This window comes from Mizuhopecten yessoensis, unplaced genomic scaffold (genome assembly GCF_002113885.1).
Source record: "Mizuhopecten yessoensis strain PY_sf001 unplaced genomic scaffold, ASM211388v2 scaffold4819, whole genome shotgun sequence".
In the NCBI taxonomy this organism is placed as follows: domain Eukaryota; kingdom Metazoa; phylum Mollusca; class Bivalvia; order Pectinida; family Pectinidae; genus Mizuhopecten; species Mizuhopecten yessoensis.
The window spans coordinates 62,710-88,936 of NW_018405737.1; the positions used below are offsets into that span (position 1 = coordinate 62,710).

General features: G+C 35.7%; 1 protein-coding gene across 3 annotated transcripts; it reads right to left on the reverse strand.

Annotated features, from left to right (window-relative positions):
- Nucleotides 1-771: 771 nt before the first annotated feature.
- LOC110449757 (neurogenic locus notch homolog protein 1-like) lies at nt 772-26,227 on the reverse strand. 3 transcript variants are annotated; one of them, XR_002462896.1, is made up of 12 exons: nt 25,516-26,226; nt 20,781-20,922; nt 17,387-17,643; nt 11,601-11,781; nt 9,123-9,293; nt 6,938-7,045; nt 6,344-6,584; nt 5,940-6,130; nt 5,587-5,700; nt 5,190-5,387; nt 1,463-4,834; nt 772-1,364 (listed from the first exon to the last, which is right to left on the reverse strand). XR_002462896.1 is itself a non-coding variant. In XM_021496814.1 (11 exons), exons 2-11 carry the CDS (start codon nt 20,899-20,901, stop codon nt 4,788-4,790), a joined length of 1,614 nt encoding a protein of 537 aa, XP_021352489.1. In that variant the 5' UTR covers nt 20,902-20,922; nt 25,516-26,227; the 3' UTR covers nt 772-4,787. The 3 variants fall into 3 exon arrangements, 2 of the variants coding, with proteins under 2 accessions (XP_021352489.1, XP_021352487.1); XM_021496814.1 differs by having other exon boundaries at nt 772-4,834; nt 11,616-11,781; nt 25,516-26,227; XM_021496812.1 differs by having other exon boundaries at nt 772-4,834.

Consider the following 26,227-nt stretch of genomic DNA (forward strand, 5'->3'; position numbering starts at 1 on the left):
CATCTTGATCAAACATTAACAGTAGTATTCAAATACATGTAGTCCCCAACTTCATCTGCCACAATTGTAAAATCTTTGATATTGATGAAGAAGCGATGACCTATACATACTATACACTAAGAGAACACCATTTAGGATTAGACCTCTATAAATGGGTGCTTCTCCGTTCCCTTCTTTGGACACTAGACTATCCTTGCCACATTCTGTTTCGTCCTACTAAGGGGAACAGACAGTAACTCTAGTAACAGGTTTTCATATTACCACAGGTACATGGGGGTCACCTTCCTGAATCTCAAGTATTGTCCATATGTATCAAATTCAACATAAAAAGTGGATGTCAAGGTCAACATAAACAACAGAAATAAAAAAGTTTGTCAGATGTCTTAGGTGTGTGGTCTATCAACAGCATACAGGTTGGAGGTGGTCATGCTATCATTGCATTGACTGTTTAACGAGTTGATTTTGTTGTTAACATTGAAGTCTTTCTGCCATGTGAAGGTAGCACATCTTCTATTCTTCTCTCTGGTTGTCTTTAGTATCTTCAGTACCAAAGAAGGATAACAATTTTTTGTGATTGAATAAGGGTCAGTTCAAGGTTACATTTTGTTTTAAGTCCATTGGATTCTGATATAATCTCAGAAACAAAAGTGTGGACAGATAGATAGATAGACAGATGGACGGACACCATGCTAACTATGGGGCACCAGCCTCTCTGATCAGTGCCCTAACAAGATCTCCTATATCATTAGAGAAAACAACGAGAATACAGTGTCATCTTTTTTACACATTTTCTTTATTATTTGATATCACTGGCATTTGTTTGCACTTGCACTTTTAATATGGTATCATTCTGATAACAGGTGATGTTAAAATGTTATCAATGATAACAGATGATATTGAATCTGATATCATTGACAACACATACCATTTATAATGTTATTACTGATAACAGGTGGTTTTAATATGGTATCAATGGTAACATAATATTAAAAAATGTTATCACTGATAACAGATAACATGTTGTACTGATGATAAATGATATTCAATAATGTTGTGATGATAACAGATCAGATTTGGTTAATAACGATGACATTTACAAAATATAACAACAAGGAAAGGAAACTTAACATGTGACAATGTGGCATCAACAAAGTGGTGCTCAATCAACTTAAACAAAAACAATATCAACCCTTCCCTAAAGTGTGACTTCACCCTTACCTCAGAACAATATCTACCCTTCCCCAAAGTGTGACTATGTCCCTAACCTTGAGTCCATACAATATCTACCCTTCCCTAAAGTGTGACTTCACCCTTCCCTCAAAACAATACCAACCCTTCCCTCAAAATATGACTTTATCCCTAACCTTGTGTCAAAACAATATCAACTCTTCCCTAAAGTGTGACTTCACCCTTACCTCAAAACAATATCTACCCTTCCCCAAAGTGTGACTATATCCCTAACCTTGAGTCCATACAATATCTACCCTTCCCTAAAGTGTGACAATATCCCTAACCTTGAGTCCATACAATATCTACCCTTCCCCAAAGTGTGACTTCATCCATCACCTCAAAACAGTATCTACCCACAAAGTGTGACTATATCCCTAACCTTGAGTAAAACAGTATCTTAGTGACCCTCCCTCAAGTGTGACTTCAGCCCCCAACAATATCTATACCCTCACCCAAAGTGTGACTTCAGCCCCCAACAATATCTAACAATATCTACTCCAGCACAAATTAAAGTGTCACTTCATTCCTAAGCCCTCATTAAAAACATATCTACCCCTCCTAAAAAAGTGACTTAATTCTTGACCTTGTGTCACCAGACATCTACTCTTCCCTTGACTTTATTCCTCACCCATTTTCTAACAATAACAACGATTTGAAGACTTTTAACTTTTAAAACAAAATAGTCTTTTTGCGTCATAGTAAAACATATGTGACCTTTATAGCACATATGTCCTTGACATGACCTTTACCTGACCCTGGTGACAATGTTGTTATCATTTAGTATAAACAGAAAATATTCTTTTCAAATTAACTTATCATTTTTTTTCTTTTGTGGCTTTATTAACTACTTGACTGTCCTATTATTTTGTAGAGATTTATAAACATTAGTACATATTTAGCAAAAAGCATATTTTCTAATAAATCAGAATGGCAAAATGATGCAAGGTTACCATGGAAACTGAATGTGTGGGTGTGATTTGAAATGATATTACTGGCAGTTTGAAGCATACATTGATACAAGATAAGGAACAATTTTCAGCTCAGAACTTTGTAACATGTTTAAGACTTGATGATTACGTGATCATGAATGCATCATCATCATTCCCACGTAACCCTTACTCACACAGTAAACATTGCGAAAATTCTAAAAAATATACAAAAACCTTTGTATATTACATGAGGTAGATTTTCATCGATGTACTTATCCAAACTAAAAAGTCCTGAATGGTGATATTATTAAAATGAAGATTTTCCAATTTTAGACAACCCTTGCCAAAATTCTTTTAAATATGAAGTTCAGTTCTATCATTTACTATTTCTCCCTTTGTTCATCGTTTATAAAAAAGTGTTGTTCATGTTAGATTACGAATTTTCAGTTATGTCAAATGAGATTCTTATCACAAAAAGAAATGAAGAATGCATGGATAGGTTTAATGGACATTATAAGCTCGGTCATGGTTCACATTACTCATAACTTTCAAAATATACAATAAAAATTTCAAAATATCAAGTGAAAATTTCAAAATAAAAATCAAAAATTTCGAAATATGCGATGTAAATTTCAAAGTATAAAATGAAAATTTCTATAAACATTGCATACATTGAAAATCTCAAAATTTATACTACATGTATAAAAATTTCAAAATATAAAATCAAAACTTCATAACTTAGAGGAGGAATTTCAAAATATACAAAAAAAATCAGGTGAAACAGTTTCTCAATATGTCCTTTTTTTAACATGCATGTTTATTTTATGAGTATGGAATACGAATTGTACAGTCAAAACACCTACAATTTTTAGACATTCATTCTTCAGATTTTCTATCCACTTTCAATTTTTTCCATTATTGAGGGTACCTACAGCAAAATTTGTACAAGCAATTAAGATTTATAAAAAACAGTTGTATTACTATTTCTCAAATTTGCCCTTACTTCAATTGTAGAAAGAATGACATTTTTTCAAGTTATTTTGATACAAAAATATTTTCCTTTTAAAATTATAAATAATTGGGATTGGAAAACCATGAAATTCTATTTCCTTAAAATGATTGCAATTATCTCCAGATATCATATGTAAAATTACAAACATTCTAATTGCTCTCATACATGTATTACATTTGTTTCCTAACGTGTCACCCGTAAGACTCGCAATCAAACACATGTTATTGATTTGGACCTGTCTGCTACAATCATTACCTCACAACCAGACGCAGTATATATACACCATAAATATCTATATCATTGTATATATACACAATTATCGTGATGGTTGTTCACAGACAATACACATACAACAATTAAAACTTATACATAAGTTTTGATATATTAATTTACGATGAACCTCATTCTCCACACTTCTGTTCCCTAACATAATCCCGAATGACACTTTTTATCAAAGAGACCAGGATGCTGAGAACATTGTTTTCTATGCATGAACATCTAAAATGTTTGTTTTTTAAATCTGGAGTTTACACTTTTCAGGTTCTATTGTACATATATATAAAATAGAAACAATTCTATATTCAGAAACAAAATTTATATCAAAGTTCATAAAGTTATCTCCCCCTGAACTGACAAGAGTTATGGGACTTGTTTGTAGATGTGGATGTATAAATAAAAGGTTATTTACAAGCTTTTTACAGACTAAGAACACTGCTATATTTACACACAGCCCTTCACATTGTCTCTAATGAACACTATAACAGCCAGGTACAGTCACACAGACACGTACCATCATTGTCCATGGCCTGTATTGCTCTCCATACCAAACAATTCACCATGACATGTAGGAGGTACCATACTTTAACAGAGATCAATGTCGTCTCTAAGCCTGATAGCTCATTTGAATTCTAATCACAGAATTCTATGGCCACCACAGGCCTCCATACTTGTCCACAATCAAGGTCTCTGTAGGTTTCCATAGTTCCTATTGTATTGTCTGTTTATGTCATGGACTGCAACTTCCTGGATTTCTTTGATGGATGGAGATCACACATGTTAGCAATTATGTCAATTTTCTTCCGGTTCAACAGAAAATGAACTCTTTATTCACCACTCTGACTTTCTTCACATTAATAGAAAAATAGCTGTTTTTCACATTTAATTGTCTTTGTTAATAATGTGTTTTAAAGAATTCAGTTGTTTCTTCCCGTAAACAGTGGAACACATCTCATCACATTTTCATTTAAGATCTATGAATTTATGACATCTTTGTCATGCTGATGAATATCTATGACATCTTTGTCATAACATGGGTAACCATGACACCAATCAACGTCATATCAATAACCACAAAGTCATTGTCATATCGACTTGTAACCATGGCATTTATGTCATCATGATATGTATCTATGACATATCTACAATGTCATGATACAACCAGACTGTCTGTTTCACACATTCCTAACAACAGTCCCCACGGTGTACGGAATCAGCGACAGAGTATCCGGAATAGACACAAGTATAGACATGTAAATCACGCTGATGGGTTGTCTCCCTTGGCAGCAGTTTGAGCGATTTATCACAAACAGTCACATGCTATTTAACATCTGCAGATCTCACCGCTCTGTTCGGTTAAGATGTGATAATTTCAAACTTTCCAGTACTGAAATGAAAATTAAACATTTAATCAACAAGAGTTATCCTTCCTTAGACATTTTACTTAAGTTTCTACAGCTTTTAAACTATATTTGAACGCAAAATTTTGTTTCTTTTACAAAGCAGTTAAAGCAATGTCTTTATTTCAATAGTCTTTTCTATATTTTTCACATTCTTCAATTTTAAATATCGATTTATGTCAAATACACATACAAATTGAAAGCAAACCTGTTGGAACACATTATGAAAGTGATTCCATTGGTTGGCATGATGATATGTGATAACATGGGTAACCATGGTGATATCTGACATAGGCAACCATAAAGATATATGATGACATTAGTAACCATGGTGATACTTACAATGTTCACATGATTTTCCGTGGTGTGTTGGCCCACATTTGCACTTTCCCCTACGACAGCGTCCCCCGTTTAGACAGGGAGTTTTACAGACGTGTTTAAGCTTTCGTCGACATCCCTTGCCTGTGAACCCTGGCATACATTGACACTTCCCTGGCTTGACGCACACTGCACGTGCCCCACAACTCTTACTGCACACAGCTGTAAAAACAACAAACACACAACTCATTATGACATGAGACAATTTTCAAAAGACATTGCCTTTATAAAAGCAAACTCAGGAAAAACGTTTCTAGTTATGTAGAAAATGGAATTATTGGAGAGATGATTTTGAGAAATTGTCTTGGCTATAACGTAATAGTTATGGTAAGAAATTGTAACTACAGAGTAATGTACTTACGATTCTGACACATGGCGCCTTTATATCCCTGTGGGCACTGACACGTGTTGTGACCAACACATTTACCACCGTTGACACATGGTGGGGTACAATTTCGGGATGCTGGTGGCTTCTCTATAGACACAAAACAGAATATTAGCAACAGGTATAACAATACAGACTCAAATAACGTTGTGACAGGAATTCATTCTGATACGTACCTTTATTAGAAATTCATACTTATAAAATGGATTTATACTGAGAGTAAGCATACATACGATACTAATATTATGCAATAACCCATTTTCTGTTAATCTATCCATTAATTTCAATTTCAACTGTACTCGACTGATATAAATTGTTGGAGAACTTACCTGCTGGTGTTTTGATGGCCGACTTTTTACAACATAACACCCCGGAGGTGACACCTTCTCTATAGGAACAACCCTTAGTCTTGTCTTTCACTTTGAACACATCTATTCGACCTTGAGATAAGCATGACTGTTTCGTATATCGTAGTTTCCCACATTTTCTCCCGAATCCTGCCATATTTCCCTTTTTACATCTGTAAAAAAGAATTTACAAAATGAATTTATGATATTCAGATGATAGATAAATGAGCAGAAATATTTTGATTGTGCCAATTCTCGATATTAATGGGCAGTGAAGATGCAAGTTTTACAATGAGTGTTGAAGGCCACGGCACTTCTGAAAAAACTGACAATAGTCTTCAAATAGTAACCTAGATATTTGTTTGTTAAGAATCAAAGATGCGTACCTTCGACAGGTGCCCTGACGACTAGCTGCATTGTAAGCATAGCAACCATCTACATCGAACACATCCATCCAGGACAGGTCGCGGAGAGTTTCTGTGTCTGACGGACTACACACCTTCCACCCCTTCCTGCATAAGCTCCGCCCTTTCCTTACATGTCCTGCCCACTTTCCAGCACACGCGTGAACGTACTCGTGAGTCCCTAATCCTTCTGTGGAACCATCCCGACAGCCTGACAGGTGCTCTGAAGTCATACAGGATCAAACTTAATCTCCAGTTATGTTTTACGTAAGTATACGAACTTGAAGACACTGGCTACAGTAGTAGTAACAGTGTGTATACAATATCTGGTTTAACCCTTTCACCACTGTAGACCATAATAGACTCATCCAGATCAATGTATGGTCGAGTCTACTAAAGTTACCTAGGGGTGAAAGGGTTAATACGGCAACTAAAACCAATACCAACTTAGAAAACAATATTTCAAAATCTCATACTGCCTATCGATTATCTTCATATTATATAAATTAAGCTCTTTTTTTTGCCTTGACCGATTAAAAAGTGTGACTGTTAAGTGATTGGTCAGTTTGTACTTACCTCTGATGACCACTATAGAGCTGGCCATATCCACTCCCTCACTGTTGATGACCTCACAACTGTAGAGACCAGAGTCTGACCTTCTCGCCATGGTTACCAAAAGGTCACCTGAAAAGTTCAAAGATTTAAATGAGTACTAGAGATCTTTCTAGTCATATTGGAAATACAGTTTGTCTCAGAAATACAGTTTTTTGTTTCACTGAGTGCAACTTCTCGAATGGAAAACACCCTATTTATTAAGTTAACTTTCAGATGTGAAAATTTGATTAAACACAATACATTTTAACAAATGTTGCCAAATAATCACTTTGTATAATCTAAGATAATTCAGTATGATATCAGCTCGGAAACCTAGACGTTTGAAGTTATCACAACAACAGACAATCGCCCATTAGCGATGTGATGCTGAGGCTGATACTGTTGGTGATAATGTGGTATAACTACAGGTGCTAGACTAAGGTAGTCCCAGATTTACTCAACACTGTTAACACACAATAAAGAAACACTTTAATTACGTCTTGTAGATATGCCAACTACTTCTGCTAATTTTTTTATATCACAATAGCTAACAAACTACCATTCACAGCACAGGTACTCAAATGTAACATAGGTTGTGTAATTGGCTGAAGTGTGAAGAACACAGCTTCTTAGATGAAAGAATAATCAAAATAATTGCTTCAAATAATATTTTCACTTTTTGAAAGACATTTTCAAAGTGGAGAATAAAGAGCACATTATTTAACATCACCACATCAAATAGGATTTGTGTGTGCGAGATGCGAGGTGTTTATTAGGCCTAAGTGGAGGGCTTCGGTACAACATTCTTTCCTGCGATACAGCTTTTTCGCATGTACCTTAACTTAGCATCAAATATAACATGTGATAGGCTTGTGGGAATTGGAGATCACAGGAAAATAGTTCTGAGGTTTAACCTCTGGTATTTGAGTAAAAATACACACATCACCGAAAACAATGAACAAACATCTTTTGAAAATTTGATTTTCTTTCGCCTTTAAAAGATTAAATATTCACAGTGAACAATTTCCTTTTGAGATTTTACTTGTATAAGCAACTAAATATTCCCAATTAGGATATTTCTGTTGATGCAGACAAAATATGATGCCTGCCAGATTTAACATCTAATGAACGTGTGGAACATGCGAGTATGTGCAAAGCACACTCCTGTTAAGTGCTTCCTGCTCGTTAATCATGAAACAGACACCATATATCCCATAATACTATAATCGCAGACACTGTACATCCCCATAATGCTATAATCTGCTATCCTGGTTTCTATCTAATGTGTATGGTGATGTAATGGTCTTCCTGTTAGCTTCTCTAGTTGACCCTACTACATGTTAAACCCTTCATACAAGTACTACGGAATTTAAATCGCGCTTCAGACCGGCACTTGAAACAGTCATTTATCTTCTACTGATTTATGGAATGTGCACCGAAATTTCACGGCTTACGTTATATTTAGTTTTTATTGCTCATAATGTTCGGACCCTCAACTTTTGATCGTTTACGAACTTCCACTAGATTAAGTGTCGGCATACGATAACGAATCAGGGAACTTGTAATGTAAAAATCTTTACTTATGATAAATATCAAAACAAAAGAAATTTCATTACAACATTTTTTCCTTTTTCATGTAGATATACAATTATGTATATTAAGTCAACATGATCTATTATATACTTTTTCTATAGAAAAATGATATATCTTGATAAACAGCAAGTCGGTTCGAAGTATTGTATTGACCTGATCAGGATTTTGTTTCTAAATTAACATTGTGATGACAAATTCCAAAACCTCATTCCAGATCGCCTGTAATTTTTGTTATTGCTCAATCCCACGTAATGGTTTGAAACTTGAAACAGTTGTGTGTTGGTTCCAAGTTTAGAATTTACCTGAGGAGAGAATTAACCTGAGGAGAGAATTTACCTGAGGAGAGAATTTACCTGAGGAGAGAATTTACCTGAGGAGATAATTAACCTGAGGAGAGAATTAACCTGAGGAGAGAATTTACCTGAAGAGAGAATTAACCTGAAGAGAGAATTTACCTGAGGAGAGAATTTACCTGAGGAGAGAATTAACCTGAGGAGAGAATTTACCTGAGGAGAGAATTTACCTGAGGAGAGAATTAACCTGAAGAGAGAATTAACCTGAAGAGAGAATTTACCTGAGGAGAGAATCTGGATGCGCTTGCTGGCCTTAGTGATCTGTGTTCCATCCTTGTACCATTGGGTACGAGGGGGTGGGGTTCCATGTGCCTGACAGGTCAGCAAGAAGATCTGACCTGTGCTCACTTGCATCATTGGCCGTGGCCGAACAAGGATTCTTGGCTTCTCCACTGAAACACACAAGAACACATTATATATGGGTGTGTCATAGCTTACAGTTCATATAAAGTTCATTACAAATGTCCCCGAATCACCTATACACTTTGATAAAGGTCAAGGTTGAATTTATTTTTTTCCCCTTTTAAAGTCTCAATCAATACACTACATACATAAGCTCAGTCTCAATATATTTTGCTGATAATGTCAAGGGTCTTTTCCTGTTTTTATCTCCATTTAAATACCCATTCAAATGTAATACATTGTAAATAATTCGCTTCATTAGATACAACTATGACAATGGTGAGTTAATATTTTCTCTACAATTTTATTTTATTTCCTTTTATACAATTTCTCTTCCTTAAATAGTGACTTAATCCTTCCCTTGTGCAGAAAAACACCCTCCCTGCTATATCCGGCGTAAGACTATTTCTGGGTAGGGGACTATAAGCAGAGAGATTAGGCACTATAGGAGTATTGTTATATTACTTAACTCATTCACCCCTGAAATTTCACAATGAACTATTCCAACCTCTGAACTGGAAGAGTTCAAATGTATCTTCAGGGGTGAATGAGTTAACAGCGTTCAGATAAAAAGCTAATAAAACCATGCCAGCCCTTCCTATTCATGCCTAATTTTGGTACATGTTTTTTATGAATTAATCTTAAGACATGCCATAAAACAGCTCCTATTAAAATACTATAGTACATGTTTAATGTCCAGGTTCCTCCACAGTGTCTCCCTGTGTATGATGGAAGACTGTTCACGCATGTAAAATATCCAGCAGATTCTCCTCTGAGGATGAATGCAATAGATTCAGTACCTCATCTAATCTTAAGACAGATTTCTGAACTTGTCTGAATTAGTTATTCATTTTGAAACCTTTAGAAATTGAAATTCTTAACATAAAGATGTTTTAATATGATGATATAATATTTATCAGGAAAATTACCAATAACTCATTCACCCCTGAAGACACAATTTAACTCTTCCAATTCAAAGGCTGGAATAGTTCATATGAAATTTCAGGAGTGAATGAGTTAAGCAATAAGAAACTATTCTTTACACAAACAGAAATCTTCATAAGCAGTTAGGCTAAGGGTGCTAGTCTATATTGACCTTACATCCACTCCTATACAATCTACTGATTGTCCATGGTCACTACAGGTTAATAACTATGTTGTTCATGTCCTATGTTAAGGTATGTTGTAGTATATTGTTGTTCCATGCTAATTTTATAAGGTTAATAAGTGTAAGTTGTTCCATGCTAATTGTAAAGGTTAATAAGTGTAAGTTGTTCCATGCTAATTGTAAAGGTTAATAAGTGTACGTTGTTCCATGCTAATTGTAAAGATAAATAAGTGTAAGTTGTTCCATGCTAATTGTAAACGTTAATAAGTGTACGTTGTTCCATGCTAATTGTAAAGGTTAATAAGTGTACATTGTTCCATGCTAATTGTAAAGGTTAATAAGTGTATGTTGTTCCATGCTAATTGTAAAGGTTATTAAGTGTAAGTTGTTCCATGCTAATTGTAAAGGTTAATAAGTGTAAGTTGTTCCATGCTAATTGTAAAGGTTAATAAGTGTATGTTGTTCCATGCTAATTGTAAAGTTTAATAAGTGTAAGTTGTTCCATGCTAATTGTAACGGTTAATAAGTGTTTGTTGTTCCATGCTAATTTTAAGGTTAATAAGTGTAAGTTGTTTAATGCTAATTGTAAAGATAAATAAGTGTAAGTTGTTCCATGCTAATTGTAAAGTTTAATAACTGTAAGTTGTTCCATGCTAATTGTAAAGTTTAATAACTGTAAGTTGTTCCATGCTAAATGTAAAGGTTAATAAGTGTAAGTTGTTCCATGCGAATTGTAAAGGTTAATTAGTGTAAGTTGTTCCATGCTAATTGTAATGGTTAATAAGTGTATGTTGTTCCATGCTAATTGTAAAGGTTAATAAGTATAAGTTGTTCCATGCTAATTGTAAAGGTTAATAGGTGTAAGTTGTTCCATGCTAATTGTAAAGGTTAATTAGTGTAAGTTGTTCCATGCTAATTGTAAAGGGTAATTAGTGTAAGTTGTTCCATGCTAATTGTAAAGGTTAATAAGTGTAAGTTGTTCCATGCTAATTGTAACGGTTAATAAGTGTATGTTGTTCCATGCTAATTTTAAGGTTAATAAGTGTAAGTTGTTTCATGCTAATTGTAAAGATAAATAAGTGTAAGTTGTTCCATGCTAATTGTAAAGGTTAATAAGTGTAAGTTTTTCCATGTTAATTTTAAAGATTGACATAACTCTCTATAGCAGGCTGATAACTGTGATTTTTACCTGCTTTAAACTCACTTGGCTTGCGACAGCACAGTACACCCGACATGGTTGGGCGATAGTGGCACGCCGTTTTGAAGTGGGCGTCGACGCAACAACTCGCATCAATCCGACCGCCGGAGATACAGGACGTCTGACCAAAGTTTTGGTGAGGACATCCAATTCCAATCCCTGCCAGATCATCCTGAAAGAGAAACACTTTGTTACTCAGATGTTAAATGCACACAATATTCTTGCCTTTAATTAACCTATTCAAGTGCAGATGAAATCCAAAATGATTTTGGCAATATGCTTTGAAACTGTGATTTATGTTAGCAAACTCTATAATTTGTAAACTTATGACAGAGTGCTTTCAGGCTGCTTACTGCTAAAAACTAAAACTTTTTTTTTGAGTATATTTAGGAAACCAAAACAAAACACATTACGTCTGTTGAAAAAGAAATTTAATGTTAGGCTGGTGGTGTGAGAATAATTGTATTCCCAGGGAAAGTTTTTGTCAAAGTCAAATACAGAACAGTCTTCAGGTAAAATTGTACTCCACCTATGCCCTTTAAAAACTGAACTTCATCAAAAGTTCATAAAAGTAAAGTATAAAACAGCCAAGGGGGCCACTGCAATCCTGAACCATTTAAAATTTAGATGGTTGAGACGGAATTGGGTCAGATCACCTACGAACTGATTACCTGTAAACGGTCCCAAATAATGAACGCCACATTAAACAGAGTTCTCAACCAGGTTCTAAACTCGTAAATACTGAGTTTTACGATGTGATAGGCTACAAACAAGTGACTGTCGTAGATTTCAATACAATTGAATGATCTTTAACTTAAACGTTTATTGAATTCGCAGGAAAATGATCCTTATTCTCATGACATATTTCAAGTTATAGTACCAAGGTTTAATCCATTCAATATCAGCCGCCATAGGTTCATACAGACGCAACAATATCTGCGGTCAGTGGTCCTACAGACATGACGAGCTAAAAACGCGTTATTTGTACAATTACAAGTCTGTGATTGGTGTTCATTTCTCCTAGAACAAGATTGTTTATTGTAGCAGCAGTCGGCTACCCAATTAACATTGTTTTACAAATGATGGGACCTTGCTTGGCAGTAGAGGTCATAAACCAGCCACCTGTAGGGGATATAACGAGTAAACATCACACTTATTGTTAAATTACAGGTAGAAACTTTTCAGGTAAATTATATCAATGGAAAATAAGTATTGAAACTCATAAAATTCAAAATATACAATAAAACTTTTGTTCAACTGAAAACTTCGAAATCTTTGCTATTAAAGACGTTTACTTTATGATTTGCATCTCTTCCTGATCTTGTATTCCAGATGTTTTATAAAATAGTCAGAACTAAAAAAATCTACCGTTTGAATTCTAAAGATCATCTTCCATAAAAACTCTATGAGAGTACATATAATGTTACAAGATGTTATTGGTAAATGTTTATTATCATTTCGCCTGCAGTGATCGTAAATCTTCACATGATTAAGCTGTTCCTTTGTTAAAGATAATATCTTTTCTTCTCAAAAACTGCCACAGTTTTTCTCCTGCCAACTATTTTAGAAGCTGTTTTAGTACATGGACCCCCATGTGGAGTGGAGTATACCTTTTACATTGTTAATCTAATACAGCGGGACAAACATAGTTCAACTCCATTTTGCAAGACAACTTCTTCTCGGGAGTGCAAACAGGGACTCGTAAAACTCAGAGTTAATTGTAGGATGGACGGATGTGGTAAATAGACACACATGTGGGCGAATCATGAGCAATGTCGGAGATTCCTGCTAGGTGTCATGTATTTTGTTGCGAGTGTATCGCGTGTGCGTTTGTATATGTCGCTGTAGTGTACCTGTGAGCTTGACGAGCGGAATCAGGTGGTTTACAGGTGTATATACTTACTACTACCTACATTAGTGTACATTATCCTAACATTACAGAGGTATTGTTATGGGTGATACAATGGAACTACCCACTAATTACTACCCTGTCTAAGACCACAATCACAGCCACCACTGATCGAAATTGTCAATCAGGAGTGTAAGGTAAAAAATACAAACTGAAATCTGACTTAAAGTGAAAATGTAGAAATTTGTTGTCTGTATCTACTGAAGCGTTATCATTGTAAAAGAAAATCCTACTCAGGAAATAGATATCTGATGTTGGTATCTAGCTTTTTCAGCACATTTACCGTAAAACCTTTTCCTTCTCTGTAGATATTTGATGTTGGTATCTAAATATATTTCAGCACATTTACCGTAAAACCGTTTCCTACTCTGCAGATCCTATCCACCTCCTTGAAATTTGACATTGTAGTACCTAGGTATTTGAGCACATTCATTCTAAATCCTTTCCCTATTACAGCAGATATTTAGATCACAGACAGAAGCATCCTCCACAGAGCATGTGGCTCCCCACCATATACACAAATACACATTATAAACAAAAATCCCAGGGGTTATAAAATTATAAACCATTTTATTGTGATCCATCCTGTCCCCCTTAATTCCCGTTCATAGCTGATGACGGCAGATTAAGACGATCCATGGCGTTGAAGTTATATATGCTGAGACCAGCCTGTGGTGAACACGCCAAAATCTACGACAAAAACATGTACTTTTGGCAAACATTGGTATGTTCCCTTCAGGTGAATGCAAAGAAGTAGTAGACAGGGACCAATCAAATTAGGCTAGTTAGCTTTCAGCCATATTTTATATCTTCAGATTTATTTTATTCATTTTTCATAATGTTATACTATCATTCATTTAACAAACGATAAGAATATAATAAAATTCTGCAACTTTTTGAAGAATTTGGCAGTATTTGTTTACACGGGGCTGCTTGTGGTACCTTTTATGTTAAGCGAGTGCAATGTTGGGAAGAGATACTGTTAAATAGAGAATGGCCTATATCTGATGTGGACGGAGCACATGACGCGTAACTAAGGTAACTATGTGTGTTGTAGACTTTCTCCTCGTGGGGCAGAGTCACTGGGTATGAAATTAAGGAATCTCTTTCACAAGACTGCTCCTTTATAGTTGAGATAATTATGGCACAGATTCCATAAATCTAATGTCCTTTGAAAGTGTCTGGTGTCGCAAATGTGCAAAAAAAAAACACCACAGTATGATTCAGGGGTATCGTCATTTACCATCACACATGAAGTGGAAAATATATTTTTTCAAAATCTTCCATATTTTTGTATGCAATTTTATCACTGCACATGATACAATTGAAAAGCTAAAAAAAAGATCTGTTTGACAGGTATGAGGAAGGGAAGAAAACTTTTCTAAGAATTTGATCTATGACTTTAAATGATTGACTTTACGTAGATTTGTATGCGATAACCAAGGGTATTCAGCGATGTTCACGCCTGATCTGCAGCCATCAACTCCTACTATGGTGTGGACAGGACATGTGATGGTATACAATATAATCTGGCTCAGTCGTTTGTGTAACACATAACTGTCCCGACCTTAGGTCATGTTTAACATGTCATTAGTCGACTGCCTTTTGTCTTAGTGACTTTGAAGTGTTTTATCCAGGGGTGTAATTGTATCGACCAATGTCCCCTACCGGAGGTGTCGGTACTGTTGATGTTTATGTACCATGGCACTGAATACAAAATCTGCTACGTAATAACGATACAGCATATTATAGTTTAAGGACATGTTGAAAATATTAATTATTACTTGGTCAACACAATGCGTATAGCTACATAGGTATATATGCTGATTATGATAAAATATTTTCATACATAGTGAGATTTAAAGATAACACAAGGATTCTTAAAGAACAATGTAACAGAAACTGCGTGATGTGTATTACGAGCTTCAACATAGAAATTTGTAATCACCAATCTTCTATCTGTGGGGTAAATAAACAGCTAAGAGTTTCGAATAGAGGTATTTGTTATGTTCCATTCAACATAAGATAAGGCCGGTGTGGTAATACAAGTCCGGGACATCCAAAGTTTAATCTACAAGTATTCTCTTAAACTTATACACTGGTAACTTCCACCTTCAGGTTTTCTATAGATTATATTTGAAAATATTCTATAGAGTTTTATTCATTTTTTTGAGCTTAAAAGAGACAAATTAAAAGGAGAGGAATTTATGAAAGACAACATAGGTGTGAATAAAATGTGAAAAGTTAATTTAACAAACAAAAAGTTTAAGGTAGGGGGTAAAAAGCTGAGGGTTGGGGGAGGTATATATTAGAGCTGCCTTGATGAGGTAATATCATAGTTGATAACCCCACTTCCATGACACTTCAACAATGTTCTGTATGACTTTGTCCAAATTTCTAAAGCTTTGAGAAGATTCGGATGCCAGGGGGGTGCGTAACACATTATCAACGTGTCAGGGTTTTGTTTACTTTAAAACTTAATATCATAAACCTCAGTATATTACGCGGGGCCAATCTTTCTCTGCGGGAGTTGCACTAATCAATGAAAGTCAATAATCTATCATTATGTCTACCTTTGAATTCTCCACAAACATTCACTATGAAGTTCTGACATGAAATTTGTCAGGAAGGAAATCTTTTAAAATTTGTTACCAACAACAAAGTACAATTTTCACATCAATTTCAACTTGTCGATGTTTTATCAACAGCTACTTTTGGACCGTTTATCAGAAAAATGATACTGTCAATTAAATAAAGCCCTAGCTATTACCTACCATTTGGCAATAATAAAACATCCTAAAAGGCACTTCAATCCATCCCCAGCCATTGAATGGTGATGTATAACTAATTACGACTATAAAAAATCCATTTTTTTCCAAGCTCAGAAGTGAACAAAATTCTATACCCTAGCATTTTATTAATATAGGCTTATATGTCACACATCAATATATTTGCTTTACTTTTTAAATACATTTAATGGATTGCTCAGAGTCTATACTGTTTTTTGAAGTGTTGAGTTAATTTTCAGTAACCTATATCCTAGTCGGACCATTTTCTAACAAAGGCGTTGTTATATAGACATCAAAAGGCCTGTAATTACAGGAACAGACGACCTAGCAAGAATGAAAGTATGCACACGACGGGCCAAAGTCGTTGACCTCGACCTACAGGTATGCAGCAGTTGATACACCTGCCCACCAGGTTGTGTAAGTTGTAGGTAAAAATTTAAACAATCTATCCAAATAAATAATTCCCCATTATGGTGAATCGTTTAAACCGGAGGTTGTCAGATTTCAAGGCTTCACCTGACAATAATAAATCAGAAATTTTCTGTCTTTATCAATGAAGCAGTGTTGAGCTTAGACCACATCTGGTTAGCCATATTCGAATGAAATCTATCCCGTATTTAACAAACAAAAACAAGATGATATTTCTACCATCGAGGCAAAAATCATGACCTTTATGTTAAGCCTAGTTATAAAAAGTTCCTCCCTTGTGCATTTGTACTCGTACTAAATTGTATGTACACTGTAATGATAAAACTGTACATATCTTTAACGTTTGGTATTGCGGCAACAGGTAATTTGGTTATTTTAGAAAGTTAACCAAATTAACTAAACTCTACAACTACCCAACAACCTAGGGCTTTCGGTAGACTCTTGACAATGCGTTTACTTCCAAAAATGAGTTTCCACACTAGGTTTTTAGAGAACAGCTTATATTTGGCACATGTTTCGACCCTACAATATTCTGGGAATATGTTGTACTACGTTGACTTTTGAAATTACTACATGTCATGAGTCAACTGAAATCCCTGTAAGCTGCCATGTCCTCCTCCCTATGAGGAAGCTTTTGTCAGCATCCTTACCCTTTCCATGTCTTTGCCACATTCACGACATCTTCCGCCATCGTTCGCAGCATTATAGGCAAAACACCCATGTACTGAAACTGCCTCCTCCCAACGTATGGCTCGTAAACGTCCAGCATCCTGCCATGAACACACGCCCCACCCTGGGGCACACAACTGACTACTGTTCCTAATATGGCCCTGCCACTGTCCACGACACGTTGCCATGTCATCATGGCCGAAAATATATCCAAACGAACTGTCTGCACAGGCTGAATCTGAAATATGAAAATAAGCAAATGAGAAGGAAGCACTTTTGAAATTCAATACTTTGATATTAAGAAATTAATTCATTCTAATGAACGTTCAAACTGCTTATGGGAATCACATAGTTCCAAATCTGAATTTATTATTATATTACCAGATTTCTTTTTAAAGGTAATTCATAAAATTGTTGAGCTGATTTGAAGAAAATAACTGAAGACTATCAACTAAGATTTTTTTTTGCTAGGTCACTAAAATAAGGTGATTTGTATTGTGCTGTTTGCCGAGTAAATAGGGATAACATGATGACAATGAGCTTCTAAAGCTACAAATAACTCAAATATTTGTATCATAACAATACGAAGCCATGAGAGAAGGGTAAACTTGAGAAGTGAATTGTATATGAATTGATCTACACAACAGTTATCACATTACGAGGGCTACAGGTACATTTTTTTGTTAGAGTACAGATACCCACATACCATGGAGCCATGGCGTTTCCAATTCCCTCGGCCTATAAATCTTACACTGTCTGAGTGAGCTGGTGGGTTTTACCCTGAGACCACACCCATCAGCTGGTCTATCCACCCTCACCAAACTGTTGTCAGTAACTATAGCAGATCCTCTAACACGGAGGCAGGGATCTGTACAGGAACACACTACACCCGAGAGGTTAGGGACTACACAATATACCTAAACCCTACTAGTCTGGGGACAGCATCGGACCCGGGGTAAAATTGACCTTTAACCTCTTGACCATTGCCTTACTGTGGCCTGACAGATCACTACAAGATACCACTTGTCTAACTAATGACACAATATGTAATTACTAAAAGGACAAATACAAGTTAAAATTTGTATCCAATCTGCAGCCTATTGCTAATTCATGTCTTGAATACCCTGTTTTGTTTTTCCTAGACCTTTTGACAATATTATTTTCATAGAGTATTTTAAGTATTGACCTTTTCATTATAAATCTATGATTATGTTTTTTACATCTGTTTTCCTATCTACTCCCTCCCTGAATACCTGACCTGTGTCTGTCCAGGTGAGTGGTGGCCAGGTTGGCATTCTTACCTGTAGGATAAGTCGTTACAGGTGGTGTTACAGGTAAGAAGTTGATGCCCTGTTGTAGGTATCAACTGTCTCTAACTTAGCATGTCGCTTGTCTTTACACAATCTTATAGGTACAAAAACATCTGTATGTGGTTTTGTCCCCATCCGAATACCGACAACCCACCTGTTCTCAGATAACACATAGTGATGCATTTCATACCTACCCCCACAATAACACACTATACGCTTGTCTAAATGCAGCTGGCTAAATCGGGATATTTGTAGTATAAAAACACTTCCTATATTTCTATTTTCCAGATTTCATGGCAGAGATCAAGTGAAGTTTCTCCAGAAATATAGATTTCAGGTATTATCTATGTGTAAGTGTCATCTGTTTTTTGTTTTTTTGTAACATGTATATTATCACTTAGCCGGGTACAAGATGTCTTCTACAAGTCTCCGCTGTTATCACTACCGGGGAAGTATAATCAATACACAGAAATTATCAAGCATGCAGTGCGGTTGTACGAAATCATCCAGCATTATTTGGAAACTAATTATCATGCATGTATTCCTGTGTCTGTATATGTGATATCTACCGTTGAAGTACCGGCCAGCCTATTTCTCGACTGCATTCCTCTCTAAAGTCACTACATTTACCAAGTTTGCTCAAAGTACTTTTACATGTTTGCAACATTTTTATGGATGATATTTTCATAATTTTGCTTTTTACTATTTTATTCAAATTATCATAGAACACATCAAATAAAATCAAAAACATCAACATTTCATAATATGTCTAAAGCAATTCAATTTGAATTTCTGAGTTAAAACGGCATTAACTCAGGTTCACTTTGAAAAAAAAGTGACATGTAAAAAATCTCGGATGACATTTTGAGTCAATTTCAAAGAAACGTCAATGGGTACAGATATAAAGTGACGATACCACGCCACAGAGAAAATACTTGATCTCATTGTTAAAGTCTGATTATATAACAAAAAAACAACCATTTTCTCATTAAAAAAGGCTTGTTGACTATGAAACATCTGCTGGGACTGTGTGAACTGTTCTTTCTCTGGGGCTGATGGTTTGGACTAATGACAACAGTCATTTCCTCTCCTCTGCACTATAGCAGGGTATGTTTAATATAGATTGGACCTAATTACGGTGCAGACATTTTTCTGTGGTTTGACAGTTGGTAATGTGGGAGATTTTCAATCACATATGAATTTGAAAAGAGAAAAATGTAATCATTGCTTCAGAGCATGTCTACGGTAAATTTAGTAGGAAATGTCCTGGTAGCCGTGTAGGTATAAAGAAATGTCCTGGTAGCCGTGTAGGTATAAAGTAATGTCCTGGTAGCCGTGTAGGTATAAAGAAATGTCCTGGTGTCCTGGTAGCCGTGTAGGTATAAAGAAATGTTCTGGTAGCCGTGTAGGTATAAAGAAATGTCCTGGTGTCCTGGTAGCCGTGTAGGTATAAAGAAATGTTCTGGTAGCCGTGTAGGTATAAAGAAATGTCCTGGTGTCCTGGTAGCCGTGTAGGTATAAAGAAATGTTCTGGTAGCCGTGTAGGTATAAAGAAATGTCCTGGTGTCCTGGTAGCCGTGTAGGTATAAAGAAATGTTCTGGTAGCCGTGTAGGTATAAAGAAATGTCCTGGTAGCCGTGTAGGTATAAAGAAGTGTCCTGGTAGCCGTGTAGGTATAAAGAAGTGTCCTGGTAGCCGTGTAGGTATAAAGAAGTGTCCTGGTAGCCGTGTAGGTATAAAGAAGTGTCCTGGTAGCCGTGTAGGTATAAAGAAGTGTCCTGGTAGCCGTGTAGGTATAAAGAAGTGTCCTGGTAGCCGTGTAGGTATAAAGAAGTGTCCTGGTAGCCGTGTAGGTATAAAGAAGTGTCCTGGTAGCCGTGTAGGTATAAAGAAGTGTCCTGGTAGCCGTGTAGGTATAAGTATGCATGACTGTATTGGGTACGATTTGTAACCACTTCAATACACCTGCTATCATATGCACTGGTAGGATTATGTTTTGTGATGTACAGTTACTCTCTAATAATTGTATATTAAATTATGCCTGGTCATTTGTAGTAAACCTTACCTTTTCTCCATGACTGCTGTGGCTGGACCGTGGCCGCAAGACTAAGAAATAACGCTGACCACGCGAGGATGTAACGCCGTCCACAAAACCCTGGGTTTACTCTCGATTGACACTCCATCATCCCTCCTAAGTATTTCCACACCTGGAACAAACGAGGAAATCCTGCATTACCTGAAGATTATGACATTGAGCAGGCTTTTCGTTGTACATAATTAGCTGTAATTACTACACCTGAACCAAATGAGGAAGTTATGCATGTGTTACTTGAATGTCTTGTATTTGGGGATCACACTTGACACCTGGAAATAACAGACAAACATGTAACCCTTGATCTATTTTGGGTATCACACCATTCCTGTGTCATCACACCAGGATATAACAGAAAAATTACCTAAACCTCACACCTAAATATTCTGGTATTTTGTGGAGGTGGTTCTTGAAAACTTGTAGTAATTAATCCATGTTGAACCTCTCCTGACAAACCTTTTTACAAAAATAACTGTACGGTAAAAGACTGCAACATTTGATAGCTTGTAAAAGATAATTCGACTCTGACCAATGTTACTAAAAAAAACAGTTGACATCTACCTCAGTGATTTATGGTAATGTACTGGTATAATGTACTGGCCAGTCAATAAAGGACACAAACATTTGTTAATTAAGTCTAAATTCTTATAGTATTGATTTGTAGTGATCGCATTACCTGCCGGCTACCTGTCAGCCTAATTAGATCTGATGAACATGCACCTGTTAATTGGTAACCCGTACACCTGTGTAATATATCACCTGTATAATACATCACCTGTGTAACCGTAGAACTTCAGCACCATGTTATTGTGTCACTGATAGGGGATCAGATAAATATCTCGCCCGGGTATCTGATCCATGTTGATCAGCCCACATACTTAATACCTACCATCTATATGTACTCAATCCTTCTTAGCTTCCTTGTTTTGCATTATTAAGATTCAAATTTGAAAGATTAGGAACCATTAGAGACAGCCTGAACAGTTTGACATCAGTGGATTGTTTTAAACATGGTAACTGACATGACGTCATGGGAGTTTGTTTGGTCAAAGCAACATCACTTAATTTTGTTGGTGGGTTTTTACAATAATGACACAATCCATTAGATTCTTAGTAGAATTATTTATACATGTTTACAAGGTTAGCTAAGAATACATTTCTTAACAGATCTAGACAAAAGGTAGGTATCCAAGGTAACCTCGTCAGGGTTTCATATCCTTCTTAGGTCATAATTCTTCATTATGTATAATGTCAGGTTGTACCTGAAGGTCTCCATGACCCAAACCACAGTCCTTAGCAATATAGTTTTGCAATCTAGCCCTTCCTTGTACCTAAAGTCTCAGCTTTTCAATGCCTCATTTCTGATCCCCAACTCCGTCCGGATTCGTACTTCCCAACCCCTACCCCCCCTACGCACCCTGGGTGTCAGTAATTTGTTCCCCCTGTGGAGCTAAGCTGACTGTTACCTGCCCACGGCTGATCACAGGTTACTTGACAAGTGTTACCTTTCCTACCCTCAAGTATTGTTCAGGGTTTAAATGTGACACAATTTTCACAGTTTTAAGACAGTAGTACGTGCTGATATTCACAAATAATTATGTATAATGTCTCAGTGTGGGCCCCCTAGTAATATCAGCAAATCCCTTACCCCACCCCTAGTAGGGAGCTGTCAATGGCTCTCGCCTCTCTGGGAGGGAGGTCTGCTGGGTACAATCCTCCTTCCTCTTACCCCATGGCTACCTAATGATGTACAGTGGCATATAAAGACTCTCACCTTGTATATTACAATAGAGCAAATAAATTATTAATGCTTTAGATTTATTCAGGTAATTAAGACATGGAAATAAATTTGCATCATTGTATGGGCGTCTAATGCCAACAATGCAGCCAGAAACCGTTAAAGTTTATACAAATATCCACTACCACTGTTTAAAACATGGTTACTTTGAATATCAATTAATTATAGCTACTAACAATACTACAAATTGCTGACAAATGGAGGCACACAGGCCTGACAGATAGATTAGGTTTTCTCCCATTCTGTTTGTTGTTAACCTCGCGGGTTTTATCTGCGAGTTTACGTGAGGTAAAACTAGACAATAGTGGGGAATTATCTGTAAAAGACGGGCCTAATACCAGGATTAGGTGGCAAATCTAAATAATGGTCACACCAATCACTAAAGAATTCGGAAATCGTGACAAATGTCAAATTCTTAAGTAAGGCATTGACCTTTTCCTTAACAGTACCTGTATGCTGGACAACTCCAAACTACAACTCTACAGTATACTGGACAACTCCAAACTACAACTCTAAAGCATACTGGACAACTCCAAACTACAACTTTATACTGGACAACTCCAAACTACAACTCTATAGTATACTGGACAACTCCAAACTACAACTTTATACTGGACAACTCCAACCTTCAACTTTATACTGTATACTGGACAACTCCAAACTTCAACTTTATACTGGACAACTCAAAACTACAACTTTATACTTAAATCCTCAAAACTACAACTTTATATTGGACAACTCCAAACTTCAACTTTATACTGGACAACTCAAAACTACAACTTTATACTGGAAAACTCCAAACTACAACTTTATACTGGACAACTCCAAACTTCAACTTTATACTGGACAACTCAAAACTTCAACTTTATATTGGACAACTCCAAACTTCAACTTTATACTGGACAACTCCAAACTACAACTTTATACTGGACAACTCCAAACTACAACTTTATACTGGACAACTCCAAACTACAACTTTATATTAGACAACTCAAAACTACAACTTTACAGTATACTGGACAGTAACTCAGACATATAAACTTCTGTAGAATTTACAAGTTTGTGTTAAATTGTAAAAGTTGTGTTAAATTATAACAATCATTTTATTATAATGCAGCAATGGACTCTATAAATACTAATTTCATGCTTTTAAAACTGTTTTTATTTTACAAAACTGAAATTATATGAGTAGTTGGAACATGATTTAAAATCTGTAGTGTTTGAACAACCTACCAGTTATAAGAAGTGATCCTTACAGTCATCATAAAGTGGATTTTACTTCAATCGCAATTTTATTTTTATAGATGAAAGGCTTATAATTGAAACTTCAACCCTTGTAATTGAATAATCGCACAAAAATCTTGACAAGCAAATATTACTTCACTTTTTTGTTTTATCTCATCATCTTTATAAATACAAACTAATTTCGTGCGACTGTATAATATCGATTTTTATATATAAACTTGACAACCACGCCGAGAGGAAAACGGAGACGGAGAGTATAACCCGAGTGTGGAGTGCGAGGAGGTGTTTATCAGAAAACGTATCAAATGTTTACCCCACGGAAGTTAAATACCACAAATCAAACCCAGCACTCCACTAAGATCTGTTATTGGATGGTGGAGAAATTCTAGAACATACAAACAACTTCAGAAAAGTCGTAATTCTTTTTAATTTTTTTCTTCATTATTTTGATTTCAATGAAAAAATTAAACCATTTGAGTTTCGGATTATAATGGTTGTTCCAAGGACAACTGTTTTTCTCTGTTTAGTCATAAATCTTTGTAGGTCTTATTATGTAGCCATATATACCTTGTTAATTTCAAAAACATCAATACAGAGGACCTTTTAATTTTATCAAAAGTTCAACCAGTTAAATAATACATTTAATTTTTTTCAGTAAGTTTCCTGTAAATATTTAGTAGTAAGATTCCTTTGACTTGCCAGAATGTGGGACCATGTTTTACACTACAGTGGAGTATATCTCCGACCTTAGGGTTGTAGACTTGATGTAGGTTCTGTGAGCCTTAGATTAACAAAAGCCCTGTGATGTCCCTAATTCCACATGAAAGAGAAAATTCTTATGAATTTAAAAATTTAGTTTACTTATTTGATGAAAGGCTGTGTTATCTGATTGAGTCTGTTACAGACACCCAGTGCAGGCAAACACTTCTAGCTTAAGTCAATACATAGCCGTCAATTGGCTGGTATCACCCGATATGACCATCCAAATCAACAAATTCAAATTCAAGTCACAGATGTTAACAAAATAACATGTTAAAGTTATACAACACCTTCACAAAAACAGGTACAAAATATTTAATAAGAAAAGCCAGCCATGCCTATCAGTGCTAGATACATTATGTAACTCTATATACTCCATATTTAGTGTGTAAACTTGTCTGCTAACACACAGAAAGTCTACTATCACTTCTGCAGAACATCCAAAACATTCTAGGTTTTTTCTTAGTTTGAAAAAAATGCTATAATAAATTTTTCATTAAATTGTGAAATCATCACCTTCACTTTAAGCTGCATGAAAATTCCCGCACATTGTACAAAATTTCTTCGTACAGTTCAACTTTGTGGCTTGAAGTTATTCTTTACTATCCCGCTAATTTTATAATATCAAAATTGAATTACGATTTTTAATAAATCATCGTTTTATGATTTTTTGACATTTTGAACACTTTTCTTTTTTTACCTCATGTGATAAATTTCTGTTCATTTTTCTGTAATGATAGCTACATAGCTGTAGTGTTATCATTAAAAGTAAAACCACATCAGGAGTTTAACGGTTAGCATTAACACCTGTGTAGGGAAATCTAAACTAGGGTCACAGGTACAAATGTCAAAGATAAACAGACACTCTGTCGTGTAAAAAGTCACCATTTCACCAGTTTGTCTTACCTTTTACTATAGATCTGCAAGTTGTAGAGACAAATTCCAGGGTTTCTGTAGAAAACTTAGAAGATTACGGCTCACAGGTGTACAATAAACTGATACAGTCACTTTCTTACATCCCAGAACACAATTCATTATAGGGTTCTATAGAAAATCCAGATAAAAATGAAATCTTATTTAAACACTGTTCCGATAAATAATCATAAAAAACAATTGTAGAAACACTTATGTGTGAAGTTGCTGTGGTCAGTAAGGTAAAATTCTACACACCATCATTATCATGATATTATCATGATATTACAGAAAATATGTTTTTTGGTAAATCCTTTTTTTTTTTTTTAAATCTTTAAAAAAATCTTCGAGAATGTTTGCACTTTAGTATTGTAGTAGCTCTGTATGCTGTAAAGCCTGGTGTCCTGTAATAGTCCTGTAGTCCAGTAATAGTCCAGTATATATGCTGTAATACAAAACACTTGTTGCCTGTTGTACAGCCCTGGTGGGTATAGGCACCGGTAAGCTATCCTCTGGGGTATCTACCTATAGCAGTATGACAGACATCAACTGTATGAATGAGCCAGTTGCTCTGTAGTAATACTGGCCCTTTACTACTGCAGGGCCGCTATCATTGGTGTAGAGTCTTACACACACTGCTGTGGATATATATAGTAGTAATACACTAGCTAGGCCTACAGTGTCGGCCCCAGTCACTGGTCAGGTG

Coding starts and splice junctions, on each gene's coding strand:
- LOC110449757 (XM_021496812.1), bottom strand. CDS start 20,901: ATGATGGAGTGTCAATCGAGAGTAAACCCAGGGTTTTGTGGACGGCGT. Junction 6,585..6,937: donor CTCTATAGTGGTCATCAGAG/GTAAGTACAAAC, acceptor GTATGACTTCAG/AGCACCTGTCAGGCTGTCGG. Junction 6,131..6,343: donor CGTCAGGGCACCTGTCGAAG/GTACGCATCTTT, acceptor TCTTTTTTACAG/ATGTAAAAAGGGAAATATGG.